General features: G+C 44.8%; 1 protein-coding gene across 1 annotated transcript in view; it reads right to left on the bottom strand.

Moving 5' to 3' along the window:
* The window catches only part of LOC144684401 (carboxypeptidase M-like), a 105361-nt gene that overhangs the window by 55020 nt on the left and 34805 nt on the right, over positions 1-15536 (bottom strand). The window contains exons 2-4 of the mRNA XM_078548131.1: positions 12359-12550; positions 10576-10728; positions 6551-6699 (exon numbers count right to left, since the gene is read on the bottom strand). Coding sequence (XP_078404257.1) covers positions 6551-6699; positions 10576-10728; positions 12359-12548 — 492 coding nt within the window. The 5' untranslated portion in view covers positions 12549-12550. The remainder of the gene's footprint in view (positions 1-6550; positions 6700-10575; positions 10729-12358; positions 12551-15536) is intronic.

Here is a 15536-nt window from a genome sequence, read left to right as displayed (position 1 = left end):
GGGACATGTCGGGGAAATTTTATTTTCGTCCCTTCACCATTTTCAAATTTGGCGCCGATCTCCCTGAGGCAGCACTTAGCCTCAGGGAGATCTGTGTGCTCTTTCATACGCATGCGTGAAAGAGCTCATTCTTGGCTGAGGGATTCCCCCCCCTGCCTGCACAGGGAGCGCATAGTGCTACCTGGCAGACATCACGCTGGGCGGGCCATAATTGGCCCGCCCATGTAAAATGGCAGTGCGCCCCCAACTGGATGTATGGCTCTCTGTTGTGTTACCTATGTCATTAATAAATATGCTAAATAGCTGGGGCCTCCGCACAGATCATTGTGGGGCACCACTAGTCAGTTCCTGCCAGTTCGAGTATACACATGCACATTGTTTTCAACCAATCTTCTAACCAGCCCAATAATTAGTTTTCAATTCTATGAGCTTTAATTTTAGCTAATCTATGTGGAAGCCTATTAAATGCCTCCCAGAAATCCATATAAACTGCATTCCCTCTATTATTCTAACTTCAACAAAATATTGAATTAGGGTTGTTAGACAAGACCTATTTATTACAAATCCATGTTTATTCTTCCTAATTAGTTCAAATTTTGCTACGTAATGTGTAATGAGGCAGGTTTAATAAATGATCCCAGAGTAAAGGATCCCCTAGGAAACAGTGACCATAATATGTTATAATATGTTATTTAGCATTCAATTTGAGAAACTTGGGTCAGAAACAACTGTGCTAAACTTAAATAAAGGCAATTACAATGAAATGAGGGCAGAGTTGGCTGGAGTGGACTGGGAAAACAATTCAGCAGCAAAGATGGTTGATGAACAATGGCGGACGTTTAAGGAAATAGTTTATGACTCTCAACAAAGACATATCCCAGTGAAGAAGAAGGATTCAAGGATGAGGATAAACCAACCATGGTTAATCAAAATCACAGAATCACAGAATCAGAGTGCAGAAGAGGCCCTTCGGCCCATCGAGTCTGCACCGACACATGAGAAACACCTGACCTACCTACCTAATCCCATTTACCAGCACTTGACCCATAGCCTTGAATGTTATGACGTGCCAATTGCTCATCCAGGTACTTTTTAAAGGATGCGAGGCAACCCGCCTCCACCACCCTCCCAGGCAGTGCATTCCAGACCGTCACCACCCTCTGGCTAAAAAGTTTTCTCACATCCCCCCTAAACCTCCTGCCCCTCACCTTGAACTTATGCCCCCTTGTGACTGACCCTTCAACTAAGGGGAACAGCTGCTCCCTATCCACCCTGTCCATGCCCCTCATAATCTTGTACACCTCGATCAGGTCACCCCTCAGTCTTCTCTGCTCCAACGAAAACAAACCAAGTCTATCAAACCTCTCTTCATAACTTAAATGTTTCATCCCAGGCAACATCCTGGTGAATCTCCTCTCCATCCCCTCCAATGCAATCACATCCTTCCTATAATGTGGTGACCAGAACTGCACACAGTACTCCAGCTGTGGCCTCACCAAGGTTCTATACAACTCCAACATGACCTCCGTACTTTTGTAATCTATGCCTCGATTGATAAAGGCAAGTGTCCCATATGCCTTTTTAACCACCTCACTAACATGCTCCTCTGCCTTCAGAGATCTATGGACACACACGCCAAGGACCCTTTGTTCCTCAGAATTTCCTAGTGCCATGCTGTTCATTGAATACTTGTCAAATTACTCCTTCCAAAGTGTATCACCTCACGCTTTTAAGGGTTAAATTCCATCTGCCACTTATCTGCCCATTTGACCATCCCGTCTATAACTTCCTGTAGCCCAAGACACTCAACCTCACTGTTAACCATCCGGCCAATCTTTGTGTCATCCGTAAACTTACTAATCCTACCCCCCACATAGTCATCTATGTCGTTTATATAAATGACAAATAATAGGGGACCCAGCACAGATCCCTGTGGTACACCACTGGACACTGGCTTCCAGTCACTAAAGAATCCTTCTGTCATCACCCTCTGCCTCCTACAACTAAGCCAATTTTGAATCCAACTTATCAAATTACCCTGTATCCCATGTGCCTTTGCCTTCTTTATAAGTCTCCCATTTGGGACCTTGTCAAAGGCTTTGCTGAAATCCATATAAACTACATCAACTGCACTACCCTCATCTACACACCTGGTCACCTCCTCAAAAAATTCAATCAAATTTGTTAGGCATGACCTCCCTCTGACAAAGCCATGCTGACTATCCCTGATCAAACCTTGCCTCTCCAAGTGGAGATAGATACTCTCCTTCAGAAATTTCTCCAATAGTTTCCCTACCACTGACGTGAGACTCACTGGCCTGTAGTTCCCTGGCTAATCTCTACAACCCTTCTTAAATAGCGGAACCACATTAGCTGTTCTCCAGTCCTCTGGCACCTCCCCTGTGGCCAGAGAGGAATTAAAAATTCGGGTCAGAGCCCCTGCAATCTCCTCCCTTGCCTCCCTCAGCAGTCTGGGACATAAATCATCCGGACCTGGAGATTTGTCCACTTTTAAGCCTGCCAATGCCTCCAATACCTTGTCATTCCCTATATCTATTTGCTTAAGAACCTTGCAGTCTCTCTCCCCAAGTTCGATACCTTCATCCTCATTCTCTTGGGTGAAGACGGACGTGAAGTATTTATTCAACACTCTAGCGATGCCCTCTGGCTCCACCCATAGATTGCCTCCTTGGTCCCTTATGGGCCCTACTCTTTCCCTGGTTATCCTCTTCCCATTGATATACTTATAGAATATCTTGGGACTTTCCCTACTTTTACCAACCAGAGCTTTCTCATATCCCCTCTTTGCTCTCCTAATTGCTTTCTTAAGATCCACCCTGCACTGTCTGTACTCCACTAATGCCTCTGCTGATTTGCTTCCCTTCTACCTGCTAAAAGCCTCTCTTTTCCTTCTCATCGTAACCTGAATATCTCTGGTCATCCATGGTTCTTTGGACTTGTTACTCCTTCCTATCACCCTAGAGGGAAGATGTTGAGCCTGTACCCTCCCATTTCCTTTTTGAACACTCCCCACTGTTCCTCTGTAGATTTCCCCACAAGTAGCTGTTCCCAGTCTACCTTGGCCAGATCCTGCCTTATTTTACTAAAATCTACTCTCCCCCAATCCAAAACATTTTTTTGCAACTTGTCGATTTCTTTGTCCATAACAAACTTAAACTGTGCCATGTTGTGGTCGCTATCGTTAACCAAGGAAGTTAAGGACAGTATCAAATTGAAAGAAAAAACATACAATGTGGCAAAGATTAGTGGTAAGCCAGAGGACTGGGAACGTTTTAAAAACCAACAAAAGATGACCAAAAAAAAATAAAGAGGGAGAAAATAAACTTTGAGGGTAAACTAGCAAGTAATATAAAAACAGACAGTAAGAGCTTCTTTAAATATATAAAAAAGGAGAGAGAGGCCAAGGTGAACATAGGCTCCTTAGAGAATGAGGCTGGGGGAATAATAATGGGGAACCAGGAAATGGCAGAAGAGTTGAATAAATACTTTGCTTCAGTCTTCACGGTAGAAGATAGTAATAGCATTCCAAAAATACTAAATAATCAAGGGGCAAAAGTCGGGGAGGAAATAAATACAATAATTATCACTTGAGAATAAGTACTAGGGAAACTAATGGGGCTAAAGGCCGATAAGTCCCCTGGACCTGATGGGTTGCATCCTAGGATATTATAGAAAGTAGCTGTAGAGATAGTGGATGCACTGGTAGTAATCTTCCAAGAATCTTTAGATTCTGGAAAAGTCCCAGAGGATTGGATACTATATCACCATTATTTAAAAAGGGAGGGAGACAAAAAACAGGTAACTATAGGCCAGTTAGCTTAACATCTGTCATTGGGAAAATGTTGGAGTCTATTATAAAGGATGTAATAGCAGATCATTTAGAAATGCATAATATAATCAAGCAGAGTCAGCATGGCTTCATGAAAGGGAAATCATGCCTAACAAATTTATTAGAATTCTTTGAGGAGGTAACAAGCAGGATAGATAAAGGGGAAACAGTAGGTGTAACATATTTGGATTTCCAAAAGGCATTCGATAAGGTACCTCACATAAGGCTACTTAATAAGATAAGAGCACAAGGTGTTGGGGGTAGTATATTAGCATGGAAAGAGGATTGGCTAACTAATAGAGGACAGAGAGTTGGGATAAGGGGGCATTTTCAGAATGGTGACTTGTAACTAGTGGAGTGCCACAGGGATCAGTGCTGGGGCCACAATTATTTACAATATATATTAATGACTTAGATGAGGGAAGTGAATGTACTATCGGCATGTTTGCAGATACACAAAAATAGGTGGGAAGGCAAGTGGTGAGGCTGACACAAGGAGCCTACAGAGGGATATAGACAGGTTAAGTGAGTGGGCAAAAACTTGGCTGATGGAATATAATGTAGGAAAATGTGAAGTAATGCACTTTGGTAGGAAGAATAGAGGAGCTGAATAGTATTTAAATGGAGAGGGATTACAGAAGCCTACAGCACAGAGGGATTTGGGAGTCCTTGTGTATGAATCACAAAAAGTTCAACAGGTAATAGGGAAGGCAAGTGGAATGTTGGCTTTTATTTCAAAGGGAATGGAGTATAAAAATAGGGAAGTCTTGCTAAAACTAAACAAGGCACTAGTTAGACCACATCTAGAATGCTGTGAACAATTTTGGTCCCCTTATCTAAGGAAAGATATACTGACATTGGAGGCAGTCCAGAGAAGGTTCACTAGGTTGATCCCGGGTATGGAGGAATTTTCTTATGAGGAGAGGTTGGGTAGGTTGGGCCTGCTGATTGGAGTTTAGAAGAATGAGAGGCGACCTTATTGAAACATATATGATTCTTAGAGGGCTTGACAGGGTAGATGCTGAGAGGTTGCTTCCCCTTGTGGGAGGGTCTAGAACCAGAGGGCATAATCTCAGAGTACGAGGGCGCCCACTTAAAACATAGATGTGGAGGAGTTTCTTCTCTCAGAGTGTAGTCTAAGAGCCCATGGTGTTAGAGGCAAGGTACTAGCATGGATAGAAGATTGGCTGTCTGGCAGGAGGCAGAGAGTGGGGATAAGGGGGTCCTTCTCAGGATGGCGGCCGGTGACTAGTGGACTTCCGCAGGGGTCAGTGATGGGACCACAATTTTTCACTTTATACATTAATGATCTAGATGAAGGAACTGAGGGCATCCTGGCTAAGTTTGCAGATGATACAAAGATAGGTGGAGGGAGAGGAAGTATTGAGGAGGCGGGGAGGCTGCAGAAGGATTTATACAGGTTAGGAGAATGGGCAAAGAAGTGGCAGATGGAATACAACATGGGGAAGTGTGAGGTCATGCACTTTGGTAGGAAGAATAGAGGCATAGACTATTTTCTAAATGGGGAGAGAATTCAGAAATCTGGAGGGCAAAGGGACTTGGGAGTCCTAGTCCAGGATTCTCTTAAGGTTAACTTGCAGGTTGACGCGGTAGTTAGGAAGGCAAATGCAATGTTGGCATTTATTTCAAGAAGACTAGAATATTAAAGCAGGGATGTGCTGCTGAGGCTTCATAAGGCTCTGGTCAGACCACATTTAGAATATTGTGAGCAATTTTGGGCCCCATATCTCAGGAAGGATGTGCTGGCCCTGGAGAGGGTCCAGAGGAGGTTCATGAGAATGATCCCAGGAATGAAAGGCTTAATATATGAGAAACGTTTGAGGACTCTGGGTCTATACTCGATGGAGTTTAGAAGGATGAGGGGGGGATCTGATTGAAACTTACAGAATACTGAAAGGCCTGGATAGAGTGGACGTGGGAAAGATGTTTCCATTAGTAGGAGAGACTAGGACCCGTGGGCACAGCCTCAGAGTAAAGGGAAGACCTTTTAGAACAGAGCTGAGGAGAAACTTCTTTAGCCAGAGAGTGGTGAATCTATGGAATTCATTGCCACAGAAGGCTGTGGAGGCCAGGTCATTGAATGTATTTAAGACCATTCCGTGATAGATAGGTTCTTGATTGGTAAGGGGATCAAAGGTTACGGGGAGAAGGTGGGAGAATGGGGTTGAGAAACTTATCAGCCATGATTGAATGGCGGAGCAGACTCAATGGGCCGAATGGCCTAATTTCTGCTCCTATATCTTATGTCTATGTCAATCTGTGGAATTCTTTACCGCAGAAGGCTGTAGAGGTTGGGTCGTTAAGTATATTTAAGGCTGAGATAGATAGATTTTTAATCAGTAAGGGAATCAAGAGTTATGGGGACAAAGCAGGAAAGTGAAGTTGAGGATTATCAGATCAGCCATGATCTCATTGAATAGCGGAGCAGACTCAGTGGGCTGAATGGCCTACTTCTGCTCCTATGTCATATGGTCCTATGGTATTCAGCCATCTGTCCTTAATTATAGATTCCAATAACTTTGCACAATGGATGTCAGATTAACAGGTCTATAATTTCCTGGTTTCTCTTCCTCATCTTTCTTGAATAATTTCTTCCCTATAGCGTTTTAATGCTGCTATGTCAATCAAGCCCTATGACGACACACAGGAACATAAACCAGGACATGGGAGATCTCTTACCAGGATGGTGTACCGTCCTGTCAGGAGAAGCCGATAATATTCACCCTCTGCAGTAGTGTTGTATGGCAGAATATTATCACGTCCGTTTATGCGGACTGAAGCTCCTTTTATGGGGTTTCCATTAGTGTCAAAGACTCTCCCTTTAATTCCTGGATAATAGAGAAGAGAATTACAGATTCCACAAGTGTAGTAGACGAATGAACAGTATGATGGCCTGTAGCATGGCTTTCTAATGTGATGGCTGGAAGTTTCCTCGGGGCTCTTCCTGCGACGCTGGTGTAACTTTGTTAGAAATGCGGCGGAAATTTCAACTTACATAGGCAAGTGGAGTCACCGTCCCACTTCTGATATTATGACGATGGAGTAGAAGCAGTTCCAAGGAAATTCCTGGCCTAAAAGATTTGATGATATCTCTCTATCTGCCCACCTAGTTGCTCCAGGCCTCTTTCTCTCCCTTTCTAATTAGAAGCCTTGACTTTGGCATAAGGGAAAATATATATAGGATCTGGAAAATCTCTGCAGGATGAAGGAGATATGCCTGTGAAGTATAAAGCACCTTGACTAATACTCTTTTAAAGCCAATGACCATTTCAGGCAATGAAAATGAACACAAACTCAACCAGCCAAATCAGAGAAAAAAATTCAAATGCCTTTGAGTCGCCACGTTGATTACCAACTTATGCCACTGAATAGATTTTGCTATGTTAAAGGTGCTCTAAAAATACAAAGTGCTGCAATTGGGGAGGGGTCGGTGAAGCAGCAAAAGTAAACTGAGATTCGCATGGAAGAGTGGGAGCAACCTACTTGTTGCTTATTTGATGATTCACCTGTCGGGTGGGGTCAACAGTTTAAAACAGCTTATTTCAGCTAAATTCAAGTCATCAAGTCAAAAGCAATCTATATTGGTTTACTCTACAACCGGAGCTTCAAGCAAAGTAGTATTAAGTAAAGGGCTTTACAAGAACTTTGTCCAGCTGAGTTTATGAACTTTCCCAAACAGTAACGGAACAGGTTTGCCCTGTTTCAGGTGAAGAGGAGGTAGATAGATTTTTGAAATATCGGGGAGCTATAAGGAGCTGGCACAAAAGACGAGCTAAGGCCTGGGGCAGATCAGCCAAGATCTTATTGAATGGGGAGGCAGGTTTGAGGGGCCGAATGACCTACTCCTGCTCCTGTTTCTTATGCTCTTATGTTTGTGGGTTTTCTCAAATCGGGTTAATTTTCCATCAAAAATATTATAAACAAAGGCAGAGAGATTCTCTGACCTCTTGCACCCTTCCTGGTGATCAGCTTTGAGTGACATGGGGGCTGGAAACAAATCAGCCTTTCCAATGCCTCTGGTGCATATAGCATAGAGAAACAATTTAATGGGAAGAATTCAAATCAAAAAAAATAACATGGGGCAAAATTTTGCCCTTGGCGTGCGGGATGGGCAGGGGCAGTTGGGAAGCTGACCGCTGCCCGCGATCGACAGCAGACCGCGATTTCACACTGGCAGGCCAATTAAGGCCCGCTCAGCACTGAGCACTGCCTGTGTGGGTGGGTGGAGGAGGGTGAGCCGGCCTAGCGCTCGCTTTGCACATGTGCACGAAAGAGCGCTGAGTCTTCTCTCTGAGGCACGGAGCTCCCTCAGGGAGACGAAGAAAATATCGAAAACATTATTCAACATCAGAAAAATTTAATGAAACATGTCCCCCCGTGTGACTCTGTCACGTGAGCAGGGGGGACATGTTTTGAACTAAAAATTAAAGTTTTTATCTCATTGGTATTTGCTTTTTGGAAACCTCAACCCGTCCGTGGATGAGGTTTCCAAAATAATGCAAAGGCCGCTTGGCCTTTTTGCCTGCCCGGCCAACCGTCAGGTTGAACGGGCAGTGAAAAATTCAGGACAATTGATAACTTAATGGCCTTAACAGGCCTTTTAACTGTCGACGGGCGTACTGCTGTCTCCGGTGTGCGCCTGTCGACTGAACTACCGCGTGACTACGCGCTGACATCTGCACGCTCGGCCGATGTCAACACTCGTCATTTCATGCTCAGTCGGGTTGGGCGCGCGCCCACCTGCTGAGCTAAAAATTCTGGCCATGAAGATTGGGAAAGCAATGGGAAACAGAAGGCACAAAAATAATAAAGTAAAAGGTTGATTTATTTAAAAGATAAATTTCTGAGTGGAATGAGGGAACCAATTAGGAGTGAGCATCGAATGGAACGCCACAAGTTGTATTATTGCACTTGTCATTACAGAAATAATGTCAAATTTTCATCAGAGTGAGTGACTACTCAATATGGTCTAGTGCTGGTTCCTTTACAATAAACTGCAGTTATATAAAACATCCCAAGGCATTTCATAGAGCCATAATCAGAGAAAAAAGGATGTTGAGTCAAAGGGGGAGATATTAGAAGTGGTGGCCAGAAGCTTGTTTAAAGAGGTGGACTTTAAGGAGGGTCTTCAAGGAGGGCAGGGCTAAACCTGGATGGCATGTGGTTTGAGAACATAACTTTTGCTGATGCTCCAGTGCAGTGTTGAAGAAATGCTGCATTGTCAGAGGTGTCGTCCTTGGAATGAGATATTAGGCCTGTTTAGGTGGATGTCCAAGTTCCCATAGCATTCTTTGAGCAGGAAGTTCTCCGGTCTCCTGGCCAATATTCTTCCTACAGCAGACGTTCGTTGGCATAACCATCACTGAATCCCCCACTATCAACATCCTGGGGGTTACCATTGACCAGAAATTGAACTGGACTAGCCATATAAATACTGTGACCACAAGAGCAGGTCAGAGGCTTGGGAATCCTGCGGAGAGTAACTTACCTCCTGACTCCTCAAAGGCACAAGTCAGGAATGTGCTGGAAAACTCTCCACTTGCCTGGCTGAATGCAGCTCCAACAATTAACACTCATGAAGCTCGACAGCATCCAGAACAAAGCAGCACGCTTGATTGGCACCCCATCCACCATCTTCAACATCCACACCCTCCACCACCGACACACAGTGGCAGCAGAGTGTATCATCTACAAGATGCACTGCAGCAACTCACCAAGGCTCCTTTGAAAGCACCTTCCAAATCTGTCATTTCTACTATAGGACAAAGGCAGCAGATGCATGGGATCACCACTATCTGCAACTTCTCCTCCAAGCCACACACCACCCTGACTAGTTGGAACAATATCGCCGTTCCTTCACTGTCACTGGGTCAAAATCCTGGAACTCACTCCCTAACCGCACTCTGGGTGTACCTACACCACATAGACTCACAGTGGTTCCTGAAGGCTGCTAACTACCACCTTCTCAAGGTGGTAAAAATTCTGGCCTAGCCAGTGATGCCACACCCTATGAAAGAATAAAAACATTTTTTAAAACATCAGTTGGTCGTCCATCTGATAGGATTCATGGGGTCTTGCTGTGCACAAGTAGTTGCTGCATTAACAACAATTGCTGCACTTTACAGTCATTTGTTGTATATGAGGCACCTTGAAGATTATTTCTCTATTCATTTCTTGTGTCCTTTGGGCCCATTTTAACCTCCTGCATCGACTGCAACAATTTTCCTGGTGAACTGACTGGCATCAATCTAGGAACATATGAAAATAGGAACATGGGAACAGGAAGAGGCCATTCAGCTTCTTGGTACTGCCTCACCATTCAGTTGGATCATGGATAATCTGTATCTTAACTCCATCCACCACCTTGGTTCTGTAATCCTTAATATCCTTGCCTAACAAAGCTCTGTCAATCTCAGTTTTGAGATTTTCTAATTGGCCTCCAGCCCCAATAGCTTTATTGGAGGGGGCGGGAGGGAGAGAGTTCCAGATTTCTGCAACACTTTTTGAGAAGTGCTTCCCTTGAACATCCTAGGTCCAATTTTAAGTTTATGCCTCCTTCTTCTGGACTCCCCCACCAGAGGAAATAGTTTCTCCCAATCTACGCTTTCAAACTCTTAAAGCATCTTAAACAGCTCCCTTCAATCACAGTTCAAATTTGCCGTTTACATGCCCTGGGCAATTTAGGCAGCAAGTCATAGACTTACCAATGTGAACCTGCATCAGGTATTGTACAAGTGGCTTCTTGTTGTCCAGCCAGTGTTGCTGCAGTTCATTGACTGGCGGGTATTTACAGCAACTCAGCTCCACTGTAATCTCCACGCACTGCGCCCAAATGTAGTTATAATCCTGCATGGAACCTAAGCAAGACATTAGAAACACTTCAACAAAACTCCAGTTTTACACAGGAAAGAAGGGGCAGATCGTGTTGAGGCACTGGGGTGGGGGGGGGTCTCACCTGCCGGCTAGTGAGCCGTGGTGAGAGACTCTTTTTCGGAAGGTCTGCCGTGTCACATGCCAATCAGGCAGTGGCGAGGTCAACCTTCCCCTGGAATCAGGCCCCGGTGGGGGGTTGAAGTCTTCCCTAGTGAGAGCTGCCGGCCAGTCAGAGGTTGGCAGCTCTTGCGCTCAGCAGGGCCACAAGGGAGGCCATGGCTGCTGCAGCTAGAACACCCCGCCTTCCCCCATCCACCTGAGTCACAGGATTGCCCTGAGAACGATCCAGGACAAAGGAAAGTGATGTGGGGTGGGGAAGGTCTCGGGATGGGGGTCACGAGGAGAGGGTGGCAGGGGGTCGGAAACAAGGAGGGGGGGGCTTGTTTCTCGGAGAGCCCCACCTTTCCGATGTCAAGTCCCTCTAAGACCATGATCCTTCCTGACCAGAACTTAAATCAGGCAGAGACGGGAAGGTAGTGGGATTCAGGTATGTTCACATCCTGCCTCAGTAAATGACATTCCTGCCTCCAAGCTTGCCACCAGTGACAGCACAAGGTTCTGCCCAAGTACTAGCCACAGATGACCTGCTTGTTAGAATATCCAAAGATGGTTGAGGCAGGCCTTCCAGATTCCCTGCGATTGAAGGTTGAAGAATTACTCGGCCTGACAACAGGCAGCTTGTGCAGAGACCATCAAGAGTTCTCTCAGAAGCCTGTATTGATGTGGAAGGGTTGACTTTCTGACTCCTTTCTAGTCACCAGTGTGTATCAGGAAACAAGTGAAGAACCACTGGCCCAGGATGTTCCAACACACATGGTAACAGCTGAGGTACCTTGTCAAGATGGGGGTTCAGAAAATCCATGTGTGCATGTACATTTATAAACATCCTGGTTTATATGTACCAGTGGGGGCCTTGGGTTGAACTTTAACCTCTCCAAACTAAAAGCCATGACCGATAAACTTTAGAACTTGAGTCAATTCCTTGTGGCGGTCTCTGGTTGCAGAGGGCAACTGGTGACCATTACCCACTATGCGGTCAGATTTCATAGTTACCCTGGGCACATACTGAAGTTCCTCTTTTACACAGGTCAATGGAGTAGCAAAATCCAAGGCAACTTCAACCAACCTGCTTGAAGCAGGTTTTAAAAAAAAAACCAGACTGCTGGTCCTAACGAAATGAGAATGTCTGCAAATATTAATGACAATTTAAAAATTCCCGCCTATAACTCATCAGTTCCTTGCAATCCTCATGGGAGCAGAAACGTCTGAGGGCACCATGCAAGTGTGCTGTATGGTCACCTGGGCGCATACCAATGGCTTACGGGCATTTTAGAGACTTCCCCTTAACAATCCACCTCACAATGCATCAGTTAGCCTGCCCTAGTTAGAGCATTACAAATGGAGTTATGTTAGTAGGAGTTGCCTTCTGGACATAACATTTGAAATGTCATTCTCCATTCATTCAATCTGGGACTGCAGAGAACCTTGAAACACAGAACTGGGTTAAACTCAAGCATCTTTTAACAAAAGGGAAATTGCGCAATTGGCACATACCGTACATGGGATACCATTCCACACCATTGACAATGCCATCCTGAAAATAGTTACATTCACTCTGCCCAGTGTACATGAATGCGTGATTTAGTGAATACGTTAATGCAAGATGGTTGAACACATCCATATCAGGAGTTAGGTGACGGTAGGGCTCTCCATTAGCTGTGCTGCTATTGTATTCCTCTGTCATTTCTGTGATTGGAGTCAAAATGGAAGTTAGTTAATTAATACAGCATTTGTTAACCAATACATTTCTCCTGCACTGATGTGATTCGAACTTTTTATCGAGGGTCAGGATTCTGACCCCCTGTCTTCCTTCAGGAGCACCCTCTGGGTGCAGCAATGCACGATATCATGTGATGATGTGGCACTAGTTTGTGCTCAGCGAGCTCAAGATTCAACCACATCACTTTAAGCAGTGAGTCGGCATCTCTCACCAGCCATGGTCCACCAATCATTCTGTTGAATAGCTTTAATTAAGATAGTTAACTAAATGACGGAGAGGAGATAGAAGGTTATGTTGATTGGGTGAACATCCATGTGAATATATGAATTAAGAGCAGGAGTAGGTGATCTGGCCCCTCGCGCCTACTCTGCCATTCAATATGATCATGGCCAATCTGATTGTGGCTTCAACAGCACTTTCTTGCCTGCCCCCCAATAACCTTTGACTCCCTTGTTAGTCAAGAATCTATCTACCTCTGCTTTAATAATATTCGATGACCCAGCCTCCATTGCTCTCTGGGAATGAGTTCCACAGGCTCACAACCCTCTGAGAGAAAAAAATTCTCCTCATCTCCATCTTAAATGGGAGACCTCTTATTTTTAAACTGTGTGCCCTTGATCTGGTCTCACCCACAAGGGGAGACATCCTTTCAGTATCCACTCTGTCAAGTCCCCTCAGGATCTCATATGTTTCAATAAGATCACCTCTCATTCTTCTAAACTCCAGTGGATACAGGCCCAGACTGTCCAATCTTTCCTCATAGGATAACCCCCTCATCCCAGGAATCAGTCAAGTGAACCCTCTCTGAACTGCTTCTAATGCAATGATGTTCTTTCTTAAATAAGGAGACCAAAACTGTACACAACACTCTAGGTGTGGTCTCACCAATGCCCTGTACAACTGTAGCAAAACATCCCTACCTTTATATTCCATTTCTCTTGCAATTAACAACAACATTCTATTTGCCTTCCTAATCATTTGCTGTACCTGCATACTAACTTTTTGTGATTCATGCACCAGGACACCCAGATCCCTCGGTATCTCAGAGTTCTGCACTCTCTCTCTCCATTTAAATAATATGCTGCTTTTCTATTCTTCCTGTCTAAGTGGACAAGTTTACGTTTCCCAAATTATACTCCATTTGCCAAATTTTTGTCCACTTGTTTAACCCAGCTATATCCCTTTGCAGACTCCTTATGACCTCATCTTAACTTACTTTCCTACCCATCTTTGTGCAGCAAACCTAGCAGCTATACATTTGGTCCCTTTCCAAATCATTGATATATATTGTAAATTATTGAGGCCCCAGTGTTGATACTTGTGGCACTCCATCTTGCCATCCCAAAAATGGCCCATTTATGCTTTTTAAAATTTACTCAAGGAATATGGGCGTTGCTGACTAGGCCAGCATTTATTGTCCATCCCTAATTGCCCTTGAGAACGTGATGGTGTGCCACGTTCTTGAGCTGTTGCAGTCCATATTTTGTAGGTACACCCACAGTGCTGTTAGGAAGGGAGTTCCAGGATTTTGACTCAGCGACAGTGAAGGAATGGCGATATAGTTCCAAGTCAGGATGGTGTGTGACATGGAGGGGAACTTGCAGGTGGTGGTATTCCCATCTATCTGCTGCCCTTGTCCTAGGTGGTAGTGGTGGTGGGTTTGGAAGGTGCTTTCGAAGGAGCCTTGGTGAGTTGCTGCAGTGCATCTTGCAGATGGTACACACTGCTGCTACTGTGCATCAGTGGTGGAGGGAGTGGATGTTAAAGGTGGTGGATGGGGTGCCAATCAAGCAGGCTGCTTTGTCCTGGTTGCTGTTGAGCTTCTTGAGTGTTGTTGGAGCTGCACTCATCCAGGCAAGTGGGGAGCATTACATCACATTCCTGATTTGTGTCTTGTAGATGGTGGACAGGCTTTGGGGAGTCAGGAGGTGAGTTACTCACCATAGGATTCCTAGCCTCTGACCTGCTCTTGTAGCCATAGTATTTATATGGCTAGTCCAGTTCAATTTCTAGTCAATGTAACCCCCAGGATGTTGATAGTGGGGGATTCAGCGTTGGTAATGCCGTTGTATGTCAAGGGGAGATGGTTGGATTCTCTTGTTGGAAATGGTCATACCCTTGCACTTGTGTGGCGTAAATGTTACTTGCCACTTATCAGCCCAAGCCTGAATATTGTCCAGGTCTCGCTGCATATGGACATGGACTGCTTCAGTATCCGAGGCATTGTGAACGGTGCTTAACATTGTGGAATCATCTGCGAACATCCCTACTTCTGACCTTTGATGGAGGGAAGGTCATTGATGAAGCAGCTGAAGATGGCTGGGCCTAGGAGACACCCTGAGGAACTCCTGCAGTGATGTACTGGAACTGAGGTGATTGACCTCCAATAATCACAGCCATCTTCTTTTTTGCTGTACAAAAACAGAATTACCTGGAAAAACTCAGCAGGTCTGGCAGCATCGGCGGAGAAGAAAAGAGTTGACGTTTTGAGTCCTCATGACCCTTCAACAGAACTGAGCAAAATTAGGAGAGGGGTGAAATATAAGCTGGTTTAAGGTGGGGCGGGGGGAAAGAGAAGTTTGGGGGGGGGGGTGTGGTTGTAGGGACAAGCAAGCAGTGATAGGAGCAGATAATCAAAAGATGTCACAGACAAAAGGGTCAAAGAGGTGTTGAAGGTGGTGATATTATCTAAGAGAATGTGCTAATTAAGAATGGATGGCAGGACACTCAAGGTACAGCTCTAGTGGGGGTGGAGTGGAAAGACTGACAGGGCATTACAGGTATAGATTTAAAAATAATGGAAATAGGTGGGAAAAGAAAAATCTATATAAATTATTGGAAAAAACAAAAGGGATGGGGAAGAAATGGAAAGGGGGTGGGGATGGAGGAGGGAGTTCAAGATCTAAAGTTGTTGAATTCAATATTCAGTCTGGAAGGCTGTAAAGTGCCTAG

The sequence above is a fragment of the Cetorhinus maximus genome, chromosome 9, assembly GCF_964194155.1.
Source record: "Cetorhinus maximus chromosome 9, sCetMax3.hap1.1, whole genome shotgun sequence".
In the NCBI taxonomy this organism is placed as follows: domain Eukaryota; kingdom Metazoa; phylum Chordata; class Chondrichthyes; order Lamniformes; family Cetorhinidae; genus Cetorhinus; species Cetorhinus maximus.
The sequence above is the reverse complement of the archived record's forward strand: the minus strand, read 5'-3'. Positions and strand labels throughout refer to the sequence as shown.